Here is a 15,356-nt window from a genome sequence, read left to right as displayed (position 1 = left end):
ATAAAGGAGAAAACGTATTGTTATGGAAACTGTAGGGTGGTCTCGTTTCTGAATGTTGGAATAATGCTGACGATGAGAGAGATGTTTGCGTCTTAGCTAAGCCCATTGTACAACACTGTGACCACAGTCTCTGTCACATTCTGTGCGTTAGACAAGGAAAATGACAAATGCCAAGTTGCCACAGCGTTCACAACACCACTATTTCATTCGATTATTATCATTTTTCTTTTAAGTTTGTGGCACCCGAATAGTATTTCTAATTTGCTTCAAAATTTGTGTAGTATTTCCGTTGGAATTTACGGAATTTCATTGCGGCATTTTATTTTATTCTTAGTGTGGAAAGTCAACGTCAGGATTTCTTTTTGACCCGGGGCCCAAATGTATCCTGAGTTTAGTATTAAAAGTTGTAATACAATTGAGAAATTGGTTTTATTTTTTTAGGTGCCCGAAGCAAGGATCACAGCAATATATTTCAGGACCTTTGGAGCCGTTACCTCCAAGGGAAACATTTTGGGCCATTGGTTTATTTGTAAAAAATATTTATTTTGGTCTCTTGCATATAGACATACAGGGTGAAAATTGTCTCTGGATTATATCTTCAAAACAACTTTTTGTTCAAAGAACCTTTTTGTGGAATCCAAAATTATAAAAAGTGTACTAACAATCTACGTACTTTAGATTTGTGGTCAGTGGTATACTTACCCGTGGTAAAGTGCAGATAAGTTTTTTAATGGCTTCTATGGAATGAAAAATTAACTATAGTTATTGACTAATTTAAAAATGTTATTTTGAGCCATATTATTTCAATTATATATCATATGAACTCAAGTGTAGATAAAATCTTTCGAATCCCAGCAGATTATCCTTTAAAGTTCACCAAATTGTTTTAAAGATAATATTTCTTACACATTTTCGGAGCTTAGTGTTAAAGATAAAGTTTCGATGAATTCATTTCAAAGACAAGCTGATGAGAAATTCGATACATTTACCACGCGGGAAGTAACCTGTTTCGCTAGCGGCACACTTAAAGAAGGTGACGCCCAATTACGTCAGAGTTCTAATTAGTAATTTTGAATTTACTATGAAATTTTCCGAGTTTGAACAATATACTTATCAGAGTAACAAATTCATGTATTTTTCAGTTGTATTTTCCAGAAAACTTATTTTCTTCCAGTTGCAAAGAACGCGCAATTTATATCAACACAATTCATATTAAATGTATCCTAAACGTTTACTGTAAAGGAAGTTAATTGCAAAAATTCATGAAATATATTAAAGGTAACGTCTCAAAAGTGCCTCTAACTTCCTGTTTTGAAGCACTCTCTCGCAGTACTTCCACGTCTAATTCAGATTTAATGATGTGTTATGTGTAATTCGTGAGAAGAACGGTGGGGTGTTCGTAAATTTTAAACTTTTGTAAAGGGAGATTTAAAAGTTGTTTGCGGAAACTTGTGTGCATTTTCCATGGTAACGGGTATTTGAAATGAAAGATTATAGGATACTTTACCGAAAAGCATTTATTTTGTTATATTTCAAAGTTGGGAAGTGCAAAACGATCATAGAAATCGGAATTATGCAAAAAGGAATTGTAGGTCACGGTTGTTTACGTTGCTGCAGAAATTTGAAATTAAATTTATTCTCTTAGGCCCTTGTTTTGAATGCTTTTTTAGTTTGAATTTATTTGTTTAAGTTTGAGCATAATTTGATGCGGCAACAACGTTGGAGGTCATGAAGTTTGAGACGGGGGCTGTATACGCAAAACATTTTGAGGTAGAATGAAATTCAATCAATGTCTAAAGATTGAATAACTTGTTTGTACCGGGAATTTTGTAGTACACACAAATAATAACGCAACCCCATCAACCTTCGAACAAAGAACCACCCAAACTATATTGGAAAAATAAAGAAACATAAGAAACCGAAATGGCCGCTTGGTTTAGAAATTACTTTTTCCTGCGCCACCATTTGTTAAACTAAACTTATTTAGTTTCTTCGATAACCGAAAACTCGTGGATATTTCCGTTGGAAATTTTGTTATACATTTGAGAAAAGAAATAATTTGAAACGTCAATATAAAATACCAAATTTAAAGTTACTTTTTCACACAAGTGCAATAAATAAATATACATAACACCGAGGGAGTTTTTACCTCAATAATTTATTTTTCACTTTACACGCACAGAGCGGTCTCCCATAAATCTCGTCTCTAGAATCAGAACGGGTAAACGGATCGGTCGATTATTGTAAACCACTCCAATTCTTATTCCAGCCATGTCTGCATCAAATAAATTAGTCTATTGACAAGAATGTGGGAATTTATCTGTAGAGTGTGTGCATTGGCAGGTGTAAAAGAAAATCAGCGCACCCCATGCAAAAAATAAATACCCTTCCACCAGACCTTTGAAGGTTAACAATCCGAGACTAAAAGCTACAACAGCTCGGAAGAAAAGGTAAAATGGAGAGAACGGATGTAAAGTTGTTAAACATGGTCTGTTACCCTTCAATTTTCATTAAAGTACTTTTGGAATTGATAACATCAGCATTCAACTACGCAACCCCTTCGTGAAAACAATGCAGTTCGTCTATCTCTAATTAAAAATCAACTCGGAGGCTATTATCTCAAAGTGCTACAAAATAGTAAATATCCATGGCAGTTTTCCAAACTGTTGCTTGATAGCGCAAAACTGTTTTAATCACATGTAAGTTCGAGTAATAAAAGAGTAGGTTAATTGCCACCCTTTTCGTATGTTAAATGGTTACCTTTCGAATAACAACAGAATGAGAAATCGATGCCGTTTATTTCCAGCTCAATCTTCCAATTCGTAAATGCGGAAAACTTTGCCGATTTGTGGGTTAGCAAACTAAGTTGCTCGCACCGTGGTCCATCAGACTTATTGTTATCGTAATCCTCACGCGTTAAGTCGAAACATTTGTTATGTGTTTAGCTAACATTCTCAAAAACTAGGACGAGCCGTTTTACTACCCCATCTCTTAACGCGACATTTATTAATGTTGCTGCTTCACATAGATAATTTTATCGTGTTTGTTTCGTCCCCGCTTTGTTTGCATGACCAATTTATGTAAATAAGGGGCATCTTGTTTTCCAACGTAACGTTTAAACAGAAACACACCAGATTTATGTCGCCAGATTACGCATGGCGGAAGAAGATTGACAATGCTCCGATTGGATTTCGACTGCGATGGCAGTCGTTGCACAAGTTTAATCATCAAAATGAATGTAATATAAGCTTTAGACGGGTATTGGGATACAGTTGGTAGTTCAATTTAAATGCTAATGAAAATTTTATTTCTTTATCCAATGAGAAACGTACTTCATCATCCTTTTGCATGAACAAATAGGCTTCGTTGCATATTTATATGACAATCTAAGTGGGCGTTCACAACGGCGCACCGCACATCGCACTGCACTTAGCATCGTACATAGCATCGACCGGTCGAGGCGAATAAAACCATACATTTAAATGCACATGTTCATAACGAAGCATCGCACATCGCACGCCCAATGTTGGAGGCGATGGTACCATGCTATGTTAAATGAGCTTAGTATTTTGCATAGCATCGTATGGGTTGCACGAATATGATGGACAAGGAAAAGTTAATAACTTTAGTATTCTCAAGAGAGGGTATATGGAATAAGCGTCATAAACATCATCATAATAGCTTTATGGGATGAACAGTATCCTTTCTCACATTTTCAATGTACCACAAGTGCAATGGATTATTCAGAAGAATTAATTCTTCATCTGAAGAAGATTCGGAATAATTCGCCATGATACACGCGAGACGTTTCGAGCAAAACTATCGAGGCGATGCTCCAAACTTCTTTGCAGTGCCCCAACGTGAACATATCCATACCATGCTAAGTGCGATGCTATGTGCGATGCTAAGTGCGATGCTATGTGCAGTGCGATGTGCGGTGCGCCGTTGTGAACGCGCACAACAAATTTTGAATACCACTGTGTAACACCTCGATATTCATCAGTCATGTGACAGTGGTCGAGAAGTTCCACAAACCAGTAGAGCCATTTTAGAACAAATTTTCAGGTGGCATCCTTTAAATAAAACAAAAACGACGGCTCTGCTCGCTAAAAACGAGGCTAGCTGACCACACTAGTAATATCTTTTATAATAATTATAGTTATAGTGTCCGCTCGAAATCGACACACGACACGACGCCGACGGCAGTAAGGAGTCACCTCTTCGTCTATTTGGTTGCTTTTTTCTCGTCAGCGAGACCCAATATGCTAAGTTTCTGGGTGCAATCAGGAGTAAATATAATCTCCATATCTGTTCCACTTAGCAGTCTAACCAGCGTCACATTGGAGACCGAATTCAGAAGATGCATCGATTGCCACAGTAGGGCGCCCATGCACAACGGTATTCCCTTGCAATTAACATCGATCCATTTTTAATACATCGCCATCTACGGTAAAAATTCGCTCTGAGTAGTCTGCCCATTTTCTCTTGTAGGGGAAAAAAAGTTGAAACGATATTTATGGATAGGAAACAAGTACCCAAACAATTGAAAATTATTCGTCTTATTATGTTATTCAAATATATGTTAATTATTTAAGTTTAAATAAAAACTAGAAATGCCGGGCCCTACGGGTAAAAATGCTAAATAAAAATGAGTTTCTTCAAACCCAAAATCGGCGATCGATTTGCCTTGATTAAAAAAGTGCTACTGGGCCCTCAACAGACTTGCGCCCAATTACAGAGTGCACCGCAGAATGCTTTCTAGAGGTGCCCCTACAGAAGGACTCAAGTTGCTCTATACTACTCCGGTATTTACCCTACGAATTAAGAAAGCTGCAGGAAAACCTAATTCGGGGTGGCCGACAGAATGCCCAAAACTGATCTAAGGAAATTCCCATGTCTGCCTCTGATGATAAATTCTTACCTCAGTCCACTTCCACGCTCTACCACTGAATTACACAGATCGGTCGAAACAAGAAATTAAGTCTGCACATGCGCGGACGTAGCTATTCACATGTTTAGAATGAAAGATGTATTAATTTGCCTTTATCAAAGGGCGCTACTGTTAAAACTTCATCATGATCGGTCCATAAAAGGCCAGGCAAGGTAATAAAAAAATTAAAAAATTCTGCATCTGCCGGGAATCGAACCTGGGACGCCCGCGTGGTAGCTACAACGCAACGATTAGACGAACAACGACGGCTAGTATCTTAATAGATATGGACAATTCTCATTGTGAATACGAGAAGACCTATTTTAAGTTAACCACTATATCTCCGAGAGGGGCAAAATTGTAAAATGTTGCACTAGGCGATATCATGGAACTGATTCTCTTTATGAAACAATGTTTGTTAGGATAAAAAAGTTGCTAGGTATGTTTGAAGGGCCTTAATATTGGGAATTATGCGCCGTATAGCCGTAAAATCTACTATCTGCTTGTCTGAAATAAGCCTATAATTTTGTGATCTGAATTTTTCGTCTTTCATTTTTCTAAAATGGCTCTGCTGGCTTGTGGGACTTGTGATCGAGGACGTGGTTGCAGTCTATCCCTCAAAAGATTAATGTTGCGCTGAAGACGTGTCGTTCTATTCAAATAAATGTGACTTTTGCCGTATCAATAACAAATGTTGTTACCATCTTGGTACACATGGCGAAATTCTCCGCTTCTTACACAAGGATATAAATCTAAATCAGCGAAATATAACCCAAACTTTTCTTTAGAATCTGAAAACATTGCCGACCACTTAGATCACGTCAATAAGTACAGCACCATGCAATAAAGAAATTCGTTAACAGTTTACTTAAATTTAGAACGGGTCTCAGAATTTATGTTTTCAGTCTAGTTTAAATTCAGACTAAGATTAAATATGGACTAGGATCCTATCGCCGCTTATAGCATTTATTTCCAGTTCCACGAACCTTTTACAATCAAAACGTGCATGTTCTAAATCCAATGTTTATGTAATCATCTGGCCTACGAAAATCGTCCTTCCGTGACACAAACACGGAAACGCAGATTTTGTACACAGTTTACAGAAAGTTATATTCCACAACAGATCCGCGAAAGCCGAAACGCGTTTAATCAATAAATGGTATTATGATGAATGGTAAAATTGAATAAAGCAATACTCCAGTATTCTAAACTATGACGAAAACATATTACATTTTTCAGCGCGTTTTAAATGAATGTTTGCGATATCAATCACTTAATTTCCCAAAAACTTATTTAAAGGGAAATGAAATGCGTTCAGGCCATTACACAAAAGTACAACGATTTCGAATTTAGCGACGATAATTAACAGCTAGTTAGCTACCTGCAAGTCGGAACCGACACCCTAAATTAAATTATTAATATTTATGGGAGGTAAAAAAGTTAATTAATAAATTAAATTAAACACCTGCTTGTCAAATGGTTGCTTGCATTAAAATACCCGTTGGTGATTCGTTGAAATGTAATTAACTAAAATGGTAGAACTAAACCATCCAACAATACGTTTATGCTACATCGTAATTTAATTTTTGCTTTATTTTGCCTCACATACTTTGAACTGTGTACTTAATTGTGAATATATTTGTTTTTGTAGTGAGTTACTCGTGCATGTTTTAATTCGATTTAACAAGTGTCAATAAGTGAATTATTTGTATGTATCTATGTTGCAAGCATAAAGTGAACAGGATTTGAAATGAATTAAAAATAAAATTTATACGAAACTGAAACATTTTTCGTTAACCGAAGCGTGTTACGGCACTGATTTTTTTGGAAGAGCACATGTGGATAGTGCATATCAAGAAATCCTAATTTTATTGACCGTAGGAGATGCGAGTACACTCATATTATTTAATATACGGATGCAACAGAGGAAATATACCTGCCAGATAACTTTGGGTACCTTTAACCCGTTGAACCTACATACACTTTTTACTTGGACCAGGAATAACTATACGCATGTTCGTACACACAGACAGACGAATAGACAACTACAAGATTTCAAGAAGGACCTGTTGGGCATTTGAAAATAACAAGGAAATGGGCATTTGGACTTCTTGATCTTTTTCTTTAAATTTAGTTATTGTTAGCTCGTTTAATTCGAAGCAAGATTTACTCTAACCAACAATAAATAATTACAATATATAATTTGGCAACTGTAATCTGAGCCACTTCGACATGCTTGTCTTGAACTTAATGTCCATTAAACTTGCAATTGGAAAATGAAATTAATTTTGCTTCACGATGGCCATAGTACAGTAATTAATGTCTAGATAACGATTTTGAGACCATTGATCGTGCGAAATAGAATAACGTGCCGGATCATGACCATTTTACTGGTTATTTTCGTGACCACCCGCCGCTTATCGCCCAATCTGTGTTACACCTTCCTGCATTTCTGTTTAGCAGAATTTACTACCCGCACGGTAGTAAGGACGGTATTGCGTTGGGGTAAAAAAAATGCCTCCCCCCTCCACATTTTTGACGGAAATACACGTTTTAAGGCATCATGAATCCGAATCAAACAAAATCTCGATAATGTCGATCGGTCTGTCTGTCTGTACTCTCATTTCCAGCTCAACGGCTAAACCGATTGGAACCAACTTACACGTATTCTAGACATAATAAAATAATATAAAAGGAAGAGTTGAAAAGATTTTGGATAGAATCGAGTATGCACAGGTGTGTCAAAGTAACAAAAAACTGTCAATTGTTGACATTTTTCCATATTATGGCTAAACTATTGCACAGAATTGAACCAAATTTGGTACAGATGCTCTATAAACACTTTACTAAGAACTGAAATACATTTAGTCAAAATCCTGCGGGTACGGTATCTGTGCTGGCCACAGCAATTTTTTTTAATACTCATGTAATTTTTTATGCTGCGGACTTTGCCTCAAAAAATCGCACTACGTGAGAAAATGTCTTTCAAACTTTCTTGCATATTAGTGAGGATAATCTGAAACGGGAGGAACTGTACACCTCCTTGCGTTTCTTTGTTCCTGATACAACTTTTGAAAATGTGAATCGGAAGAACACAATACGTGAAGAAATGCCTGCCAATAGGTTTGGCACTTTCGGTGATCTTAATGTAACAGTGATTTCAGAAGAAATTGACTTCAGATCATAATACGCGAGAAGATGTTTGAAAAGAGATTTAACCATGTTGTGCTGTCAGTATGTGCCAGTTTTTGAATTTTACGGTTACCACTCTAGCTTTTTGAAAAAAAAAACGCGCCACTGAATATTTATTTGGTGTGAATGTATCTATTGAAATTGCACAAAAACTATTTTGGGCATAGGACACTTCGCCGAATGCCCACAAGGGCGATACGATATTTTGGTGGTCCATATCGCCAACTAGGGACACCACGCTGACAGTTCTCATGTACGTAGAAGTTTCATTGAGAATGTTGCTTCAATTACATACATATGTTAATAGAAATTGAGAGTTAAGAATATTTCTTTAGCTTAATTAATTAATAGTATATTTTGACGTCAGGGTTAGATTTATCGTGTTAGGAGAAGGTTGAATATTAGTACAGACTTACAGAGTGTTATTCCAATTTAGGGCATATTATAGTTTTGGAAATGTAGGTAATTAAAATGGAACTTTTCACAGATTAATATACAGGGTGTTTAGATAAGTTGGGGTATCTGGGAGATACGTAGTTAGAGTGGTATGGAATTCAGAATATAAGTACGACTTATAAATTCAGTTACGATGTTTGTTATCGGCTTGCATGACGGGTCGGGGGTTTCGTTTGTTGTGTGCAAGAGTGTAATATAATGCCAAATATGATTCTGTTATGTGGTGGCGCTCGAAACTTTGTATGTTATGCAAATATTTCAAACACCCAAACATCCCTATATTCGTTCTGAATTCCATACTCTCAAATTGGATTAAAATATTAATAACACAAGATGTTGTTTTCCCCAATCAACCTTGTCCTCAATATGTGACAATCGTTTTACTTTTGCTCTTCAGGAATAGTAGGGGAGCCCAAAGGGGATTTACTCGAGCGCGTTAGATTAAGATACGGTGGGTTGACTACATGTTGAAAAGTGTGCATTTCAATAATCTGACGATTTGAGCGTGACGTGAGGAAGTAGGAGGGTCAGAAACATGCAGAAGAAAATGTTACTTTGACATATTCGAAGGCGTTGGATTTTTTTTATTTCGAAGGAACTTATTCAAGTATAACAGACGTAATATAATCTGCCGATTTCCACACGCCAAAGTGGAATCGTCAATAAGTTCAGTGCGTTCAGCAGCTGAAGCATGCCAGATGACGGAGATCATAGGCGGTGGGGTCATTCATTTAACGTACAGCGCTCTAAATACCTGACGCGCTCAAATGAATCTCGTTTTCTACCCTACACATACAGTCTCCCCCACCATGCAAACCGGCAGATTAACAAACCTCCAATATCAGAGACACTTGAGGCATATACACTAACAATATACCTGACGAGGTCGAGTATTTTCATGTGACAATTTTTTTGTATATTATTTAAAAAAGTGTAATCGCGTGTGGGATCATGATCATTTTACTGGTAACTTTCGGGGTCATACTCGGTGTTTCTGCAAAGATCTTTATCTTCTTGCTGTGATCCTGACACAAATTTTAAGAGACCAATTTGTACTATGTAAGCTAACGTAAAAATCCAATATGGCTTCCATAGAAAATAAGAAAGCTTTTACATGTAGCGCGTTATGAAAATGCGGATAAGAAATTTAGATTATCTGAAAATAGAAAGTGCAAACGAGAACCGTCTATTTCCGATCGTTTAAGTTAGGAAAAATCAAAACCAAATTTGACATTTTTAGTTTTTTGACGATACTCAGTTTTTTCCAAACATTTTTCAAAAAGTTCATATCCGTTTTCTTAGTCACTTTCCCCCCGTTTGTCCTACACTGTATCTCTCACCGTTATGGAGATGCCAATGGTGAGCCACGAATTTGAACCGTCCTGTACCATGGAGATTTTCGATTGAAGACTGATTTAACTTTTGACGTACAGGTGGAACAAAAATAATTAGTATCCAGTATCGTGGGCCGTTTCCTATGACATTGAAATAAGGTTTTTCAAGTATCCAGGAAATTACATATCAATATTTGTAAACTAGGTTAGTGGAACAGTCTTGTTTATGTATATCTTTCATTTTTACGTAAAAAGCACTTCAGACAATTCCAGAGAATATTTCAATTGAGAGCAGCACGTATGTAATTCACGCTGCAAATGGTGCACAGCATTAACATGATAAAACAATTACATACCAAAGTTTATATAACGCCACTTTGTGCAACATGTACGATTTTAATGTTCGTGCAAATGCAAAACTAAATGCACTATCTAGCTTTCACATGCAATTCGTGTCAACGGCTTATATTACAAATAAACAAAATGTTGATAAATGGTGACGTACAAAGCTACTGTGGCTAACCAAAATGACGAAAAATTCTTACGAGATAACATTAAAACTCGAAAAGCGTCCGCATCATGTGTCAGTAACTGATATCTATATCGCCCCGAACAAAATGTCAGTCCATCGAATAAACAGATAAAAAGCTCTTCAGAAATCGGGTTTATTTGGCGTCTTTTCATAGCCAGTTATACATTCTTTAAAATCGTATATTCGACCCTTTTTTTATTTTGTGAGGGCGCAGTTCTATTTTCCTTTTTATATAAGGAAACTAAATTGTAACCGTCATTTCTTATTTATAATGAAAAATAGGCCAAACTTGACATAAGCCTCGTAAAGGAATTCGTAAGAAAACTAATTTACTCCAGGACTGCCGTATAATAGCGACCCGATTTAATTTACTCCCCCTTATAAAGTTGAACTTGGCTGACCTGCATTAAGCGAAGCGGATAAGGTCCTGGAAACTCTTCGTCGATAGCTTCCACGTACATTGAGCGGTTAAAAATTGGAGGCAAATCGTTAACGTCCCTCACATGGATAACCACCTTCGTATGGTTTTCGTTAAGGCTGTCTGATGCAACCAGAGTTAGCTCGTACTACGACATGCGCCACATAAAATACATAAGTGGTGCTACTAGCATGCAAAATACATAAAACAAAAGATAAAAACAATCTCGGCACTCTGCACAAAAGCTGTAAAATTAGAAACATGCAACACCCGCCTGGAGTACGCGCTTCGGAAGGTTGCGATCGTCCTCCTCTGTGATCTGCGTACGATAGGTTGGTCGCTCGAAAACGGGCGGATTGTCGTTAACATCCTTGACATGGATCACAACAGTGGTGTAATTCTCTTTTAAGTTGTCGGAAGCGGCGAGTCGCAGTTCGTACTGGGGGGTTATCAAAGATAATATGCATGAGCTATTGTTAAAATCAGATTGAACCAGATGAAACCTCAGTCCCCAGGCGCGAGTTAATCAAATATCCTCTATTCACTAGTCCACGTTCGTAACCCAATAATGGACCTCGACCAAGAACAAAGGTACAATACTGATCGATAACGTAAACAAAAGTTGCGTATAATAAAGAAGAAGGCTGCTTAATCGGGTCGTGGCAATGTTGAGTTATGAAAGCGAAGATAAACAATGCGAGTACAAAACACTTACCCGTTTCCGCGTTTCGTAGTCCAGAGCACCGGCGACGTAGATTGCACCCGTCATGTTTTTGACGGCGAACGCCCCTCCTATGTTACCGCTCGTGATCTCGTATCGAATACGAGATGCTGAAACAAGAGATTTTATTAAAGCACATCTGTACAAGTACTAGCATTGTCATTGAATATATTCAATTTCGAAATCTCGTTATTTCGACGTCATTCAATGGTGCTGGCGACAAGTGACGAAGACGTTGTAGACGCAATATTGAAATTGTTGATATATGAGACATAACTAGGTTAATGGTTGCTACAAGAAAATGTACATTGTTGATTTTCTGTGACAATTGGAAAGTTTAATGAAACCTTACAAAATTGCAACTTTGAACCCCTCGCCTGTACGAATTTTACGACGTTTGCTAATTTCACTTTCCTTATTATAATCCTATTCGACCCTATGAAACGTTTTTAGGTAAGTTTCTTTATTAATAAGGGTGCGAACTCTCGCACATTCTGTCACGTACAAAGTTCATAAAGGTATTGTATCTAATCCGTTGATACGTTTTATCTTTTTTCCTGGGAATTTAAAACCAGGAATTTTTAAGCTCGGTGATTTTGCTTAGGCCTCGTGAGAATAAAGGTTTAAATTAGTATAGATTAGTTGCCAGCCCCTTTTTGCGGATGAAGTTAACCGTGGTACATATCTCTGTTCTCTTTCAAATAGTAAGTGCAACTTTTAGTTAGATGATAGTAGATAAGTTTAATGAATTACAAATGAAACGAACCAAGTAAAAATCAATTCTTTCATATGTACTAGAGGTGAACTACGAAAACTAACGTTTCCTTTAGTGTAGAAAATGAAGTAAATACTTCAAGACATATCTGTTGTACCTCTCATTGCAGACACCACGACATAGAACAAGATCACTAATTTCTTAATATGTAAGTTTCGAAATGCGACCTGGCTGGCAGCCAACTGTACTACTTCTGCTCCATTGTTGCTTGTATTTAATTTCACATGTGTAATGCCAAAGTGTACTTGAACGGAATTTGAATATAATTCAAAAATCAATCGAGTATTGTACTGCATCTAATAAACAAACTTCATAGATGCAGTTGACAGTAATTAAATACGAATGCGCAGTTTCTAACGAGTCAACTTCGTTGAATGGAACTACCATCCTTTCAAACTGGAAAGCTAATTAATTTACCGTAAATTAATTAGAAAATATACTTATTACACCCTATATGTGCAGCATAAAAAAAAATAAGTCCCCTAGTTCACTACAGATACGCATTCAATATATGGGTTAAGATTGTTAGTGAACTAATTAAATTGCAGATTCAATTTAAAGGTAGATGCCGCTTGGTCTATGAAATAGTCTCGCTAGGTTAGTAATTCCTTACAATCTACCAAAACAAAAGCTCTGTGACGTTCTAACGCTTTAGATTGTTAGGGATTCATTTTTAGTTTACCTTTTCGTTATATATTTTGATTTTTAGGTTGGGAAATATGTTTATTTCGTTTTAGATATCACCTCATAGGTGTACTCATTTTCTTAAACCTCTTCTTTTGATTTCCTCGCTTCCTTCTGTCCTTGCAACGTTGTTACAATTTTATCTTCCTTTTCATAACCTAAATTCTTCTTTACTGATTTCACACATGTCGTTGTCTATGTTTTTGTGTAAAGCATTTAGTTAAAGAGACGCCCATGTTCCTCCCTCCGAGCCATTTTGTCATTGTTTCTAAACTGCGCTATTCCCGCTTACCTTTTGTTTCTTACTTATTAGCAGTACTGATCTTTTCGACGTTTCGTTTCCGTTGTTAATAATTGGCTAATTTGTCAATAGATCATCGAAATGACAAAAGGCTCTAGATCCATGTCAGTGAATCTCTGCCATGTAGAGGGACTGTTATGTAGCCCAAAGGGCATTCTACAAAATTCAAATTGTCCACGACCTGGAACAGTAAAGGCAGGTTTAATTTATTGACTTTTTCCTTTTATTTATGAGAGATAATTTGTTGCGGAGAAAAGGTATCCTTTTATTTGTTATAAAACAATTGTATTTCCTAAAATTGATTAGATTTTTATCTGATATTTAGATGTGATAGGTGAGGTAACTAAGGGCCGTTTGTTGGTCAGTTTCCGTTGCCATACAGTTGATTGGACATAAATTTTCAAGAGGGATTTCGAGTTTAAATACCAGCGACGCGAAGAAAAAGATACTTTTTGCGCGTTCCGAGATCGAACCGCCATTCGCCGTTTACAAAATTTTGCTTTGTCGTATAGTCTTGGAGCCCAAGTTTGCCAGTTCGTTTTTGAGAGAAGCTAGTTTGAGTTTGTCCAGCAACGTCCGTCTGGTTGAGATAAAAGAGTTTTGTGTTGCGTCGAGTTCCACGGTTTCAAGTTTTGGACTTCACTGAAAATAAATTTTGTCTACGTCTTTTTACCATGGAAAGGTTCAACGTTTTTGTGTCGTTGGTTTTAGTTTAAAGTTGATTAGTGCACTGTGTTATCGAACCCCCATTTTTGGAAATTTAATCCTTGGAACAAAACTGTAAGATTAAGTTGTAGTTGTAATTTGATTGTGTCTGTGTATTTTTTTCTGAATCATTGTTGTCTGTGTAAAATAAAAAACATCATTGTAATTTTACGCAAATTTCTGTGTTATTTCGGACCTTTCATTATTAACGTTCAATGCAGTGGAAGCCGGATTGGAATTTGAGGATTTTGAAATTATCCACTGTCTGTTAGGAGTTAGGAAAATAACTGAGATCGGAGTCGAATGTTCGTTTGTGCTGGAGAGAGGATTTATGCTGGGAAAAGTAGAATTAAAGAGCTAGAGCTATGTTTGTAGTATTTTGTGTACTTATATGGTCCTTTTTGGCCTAGGGATCTGTGCACACGGCAATATACAGTGATATTAATTAAGAAGTAGACATAGGGATTTACGTGTATTGTTTTCCTCTATGTGTACTTTTAAAATGACAAAATCCTTTTGAAGGGCACCTAATTTTATGCAACCAAAATAACTTTTTAACACAAAGATCTGGCTGTTATATTAATTAATTTGAAGATTGTTGTAATATCCATTAATTAATATGACAGCCAGGTCTTTATTTGTTTAAAAAAATTATTTTGGCGCCCTTCAGAAGAGATTTTGTCATGCAAAAATAGACATAGAGAAAGAAAATATACGCCAATCCCTATGTCTACTTCTTATTAAATATCTCTGTATAAATGGAATGGTACGTACGACGGTAATTGAAGTGTGACAGCCTTTTTGGAACGCAACAATCAAATGGGCTGCTCACGAGGGGTTACACAACGGAAATTATTTTGTTCGACCTTTAAATAATTTACAGGGAACGCACTCACTTGGTTTAGAGCGATTTCTATCACAATTCGATGCATGCCTTGGAAACCAATTTAAAACAGCTTTCCTAACATATGGGGACGAATTGGAAGCAGAACTCAAGGCGAACATGAACGCCCAACGGGTCATTGTGTACATATCAGCAATGGAAAATTTGTTCAGCAAACCAGTGAGAGTGTTCGTTTACATCTAATGAAGAGGAACTTTCCTATTGCATAATTAACACGTCTCTGCCAAATCTTGGAGGAAACCTAAGCAAGATCAGATGCTTTTAATCCACGTCCTACAAGCTATCGACTATTAATGGAACCAGATTTGGTGTATCACAAACCAACCAACCCATTTGCACATACAGTGGCAGCGACAACCTTCCGACCGGTCACGACTTTATCTAATGACCCATGTGCAACTCCG

General features: G+C 36.8%; 1 protein-coding gene across 1 annotated transcript in view; it reads right to left on the bottom strand.

Moving 5' to 3' along the window:
- LOC116166408 (neural-cadherin) overlaps window positions 1-15,356 on the bottom strand; it is a 154,811-nt gene that overhangs the window by 95,909 nt on the left and 43,546 nt on the right. The window contains exons 3-4 of the mRNA XM_031481361.1: window positions 11,578-11,693; window positions 10,846-11,010 (exon numbers count right to left, since the gene is read on the bottom strand). Of these exons, the coding sequence (XP_031337221.1) occupies window positions 10,846-11,010; window positions 11,578-11,693 (281 nt within the window). The remainder of the gene's footprint in view (window positions 1-10,845; window positions 11,011-11,577; window positions 11,694-15,356) is intronic.

This window comes from Photinus pyralis, unplaced genomic scaffold (genome assembly GCF_008802855.1).
Source record: "Photinus pyralis isolate 1611_PpyrPB1 unplaced genomic scaffold, Ppyr1.3 Ppyr1.4_LG3b, whole genome shotgun sequence".
In the NCBI taxonomy this organism is placed as follows: Eukaryota; Metazoa; Arthropoda; class Insecta; order Coleoptera; family Lampyridae; genus Photinus; species Photinus pyralis.
Note: the sequence above shows the minus strand (reverse complement) of the source record. Positions and strands in the feature narration are given on the sequence as shown.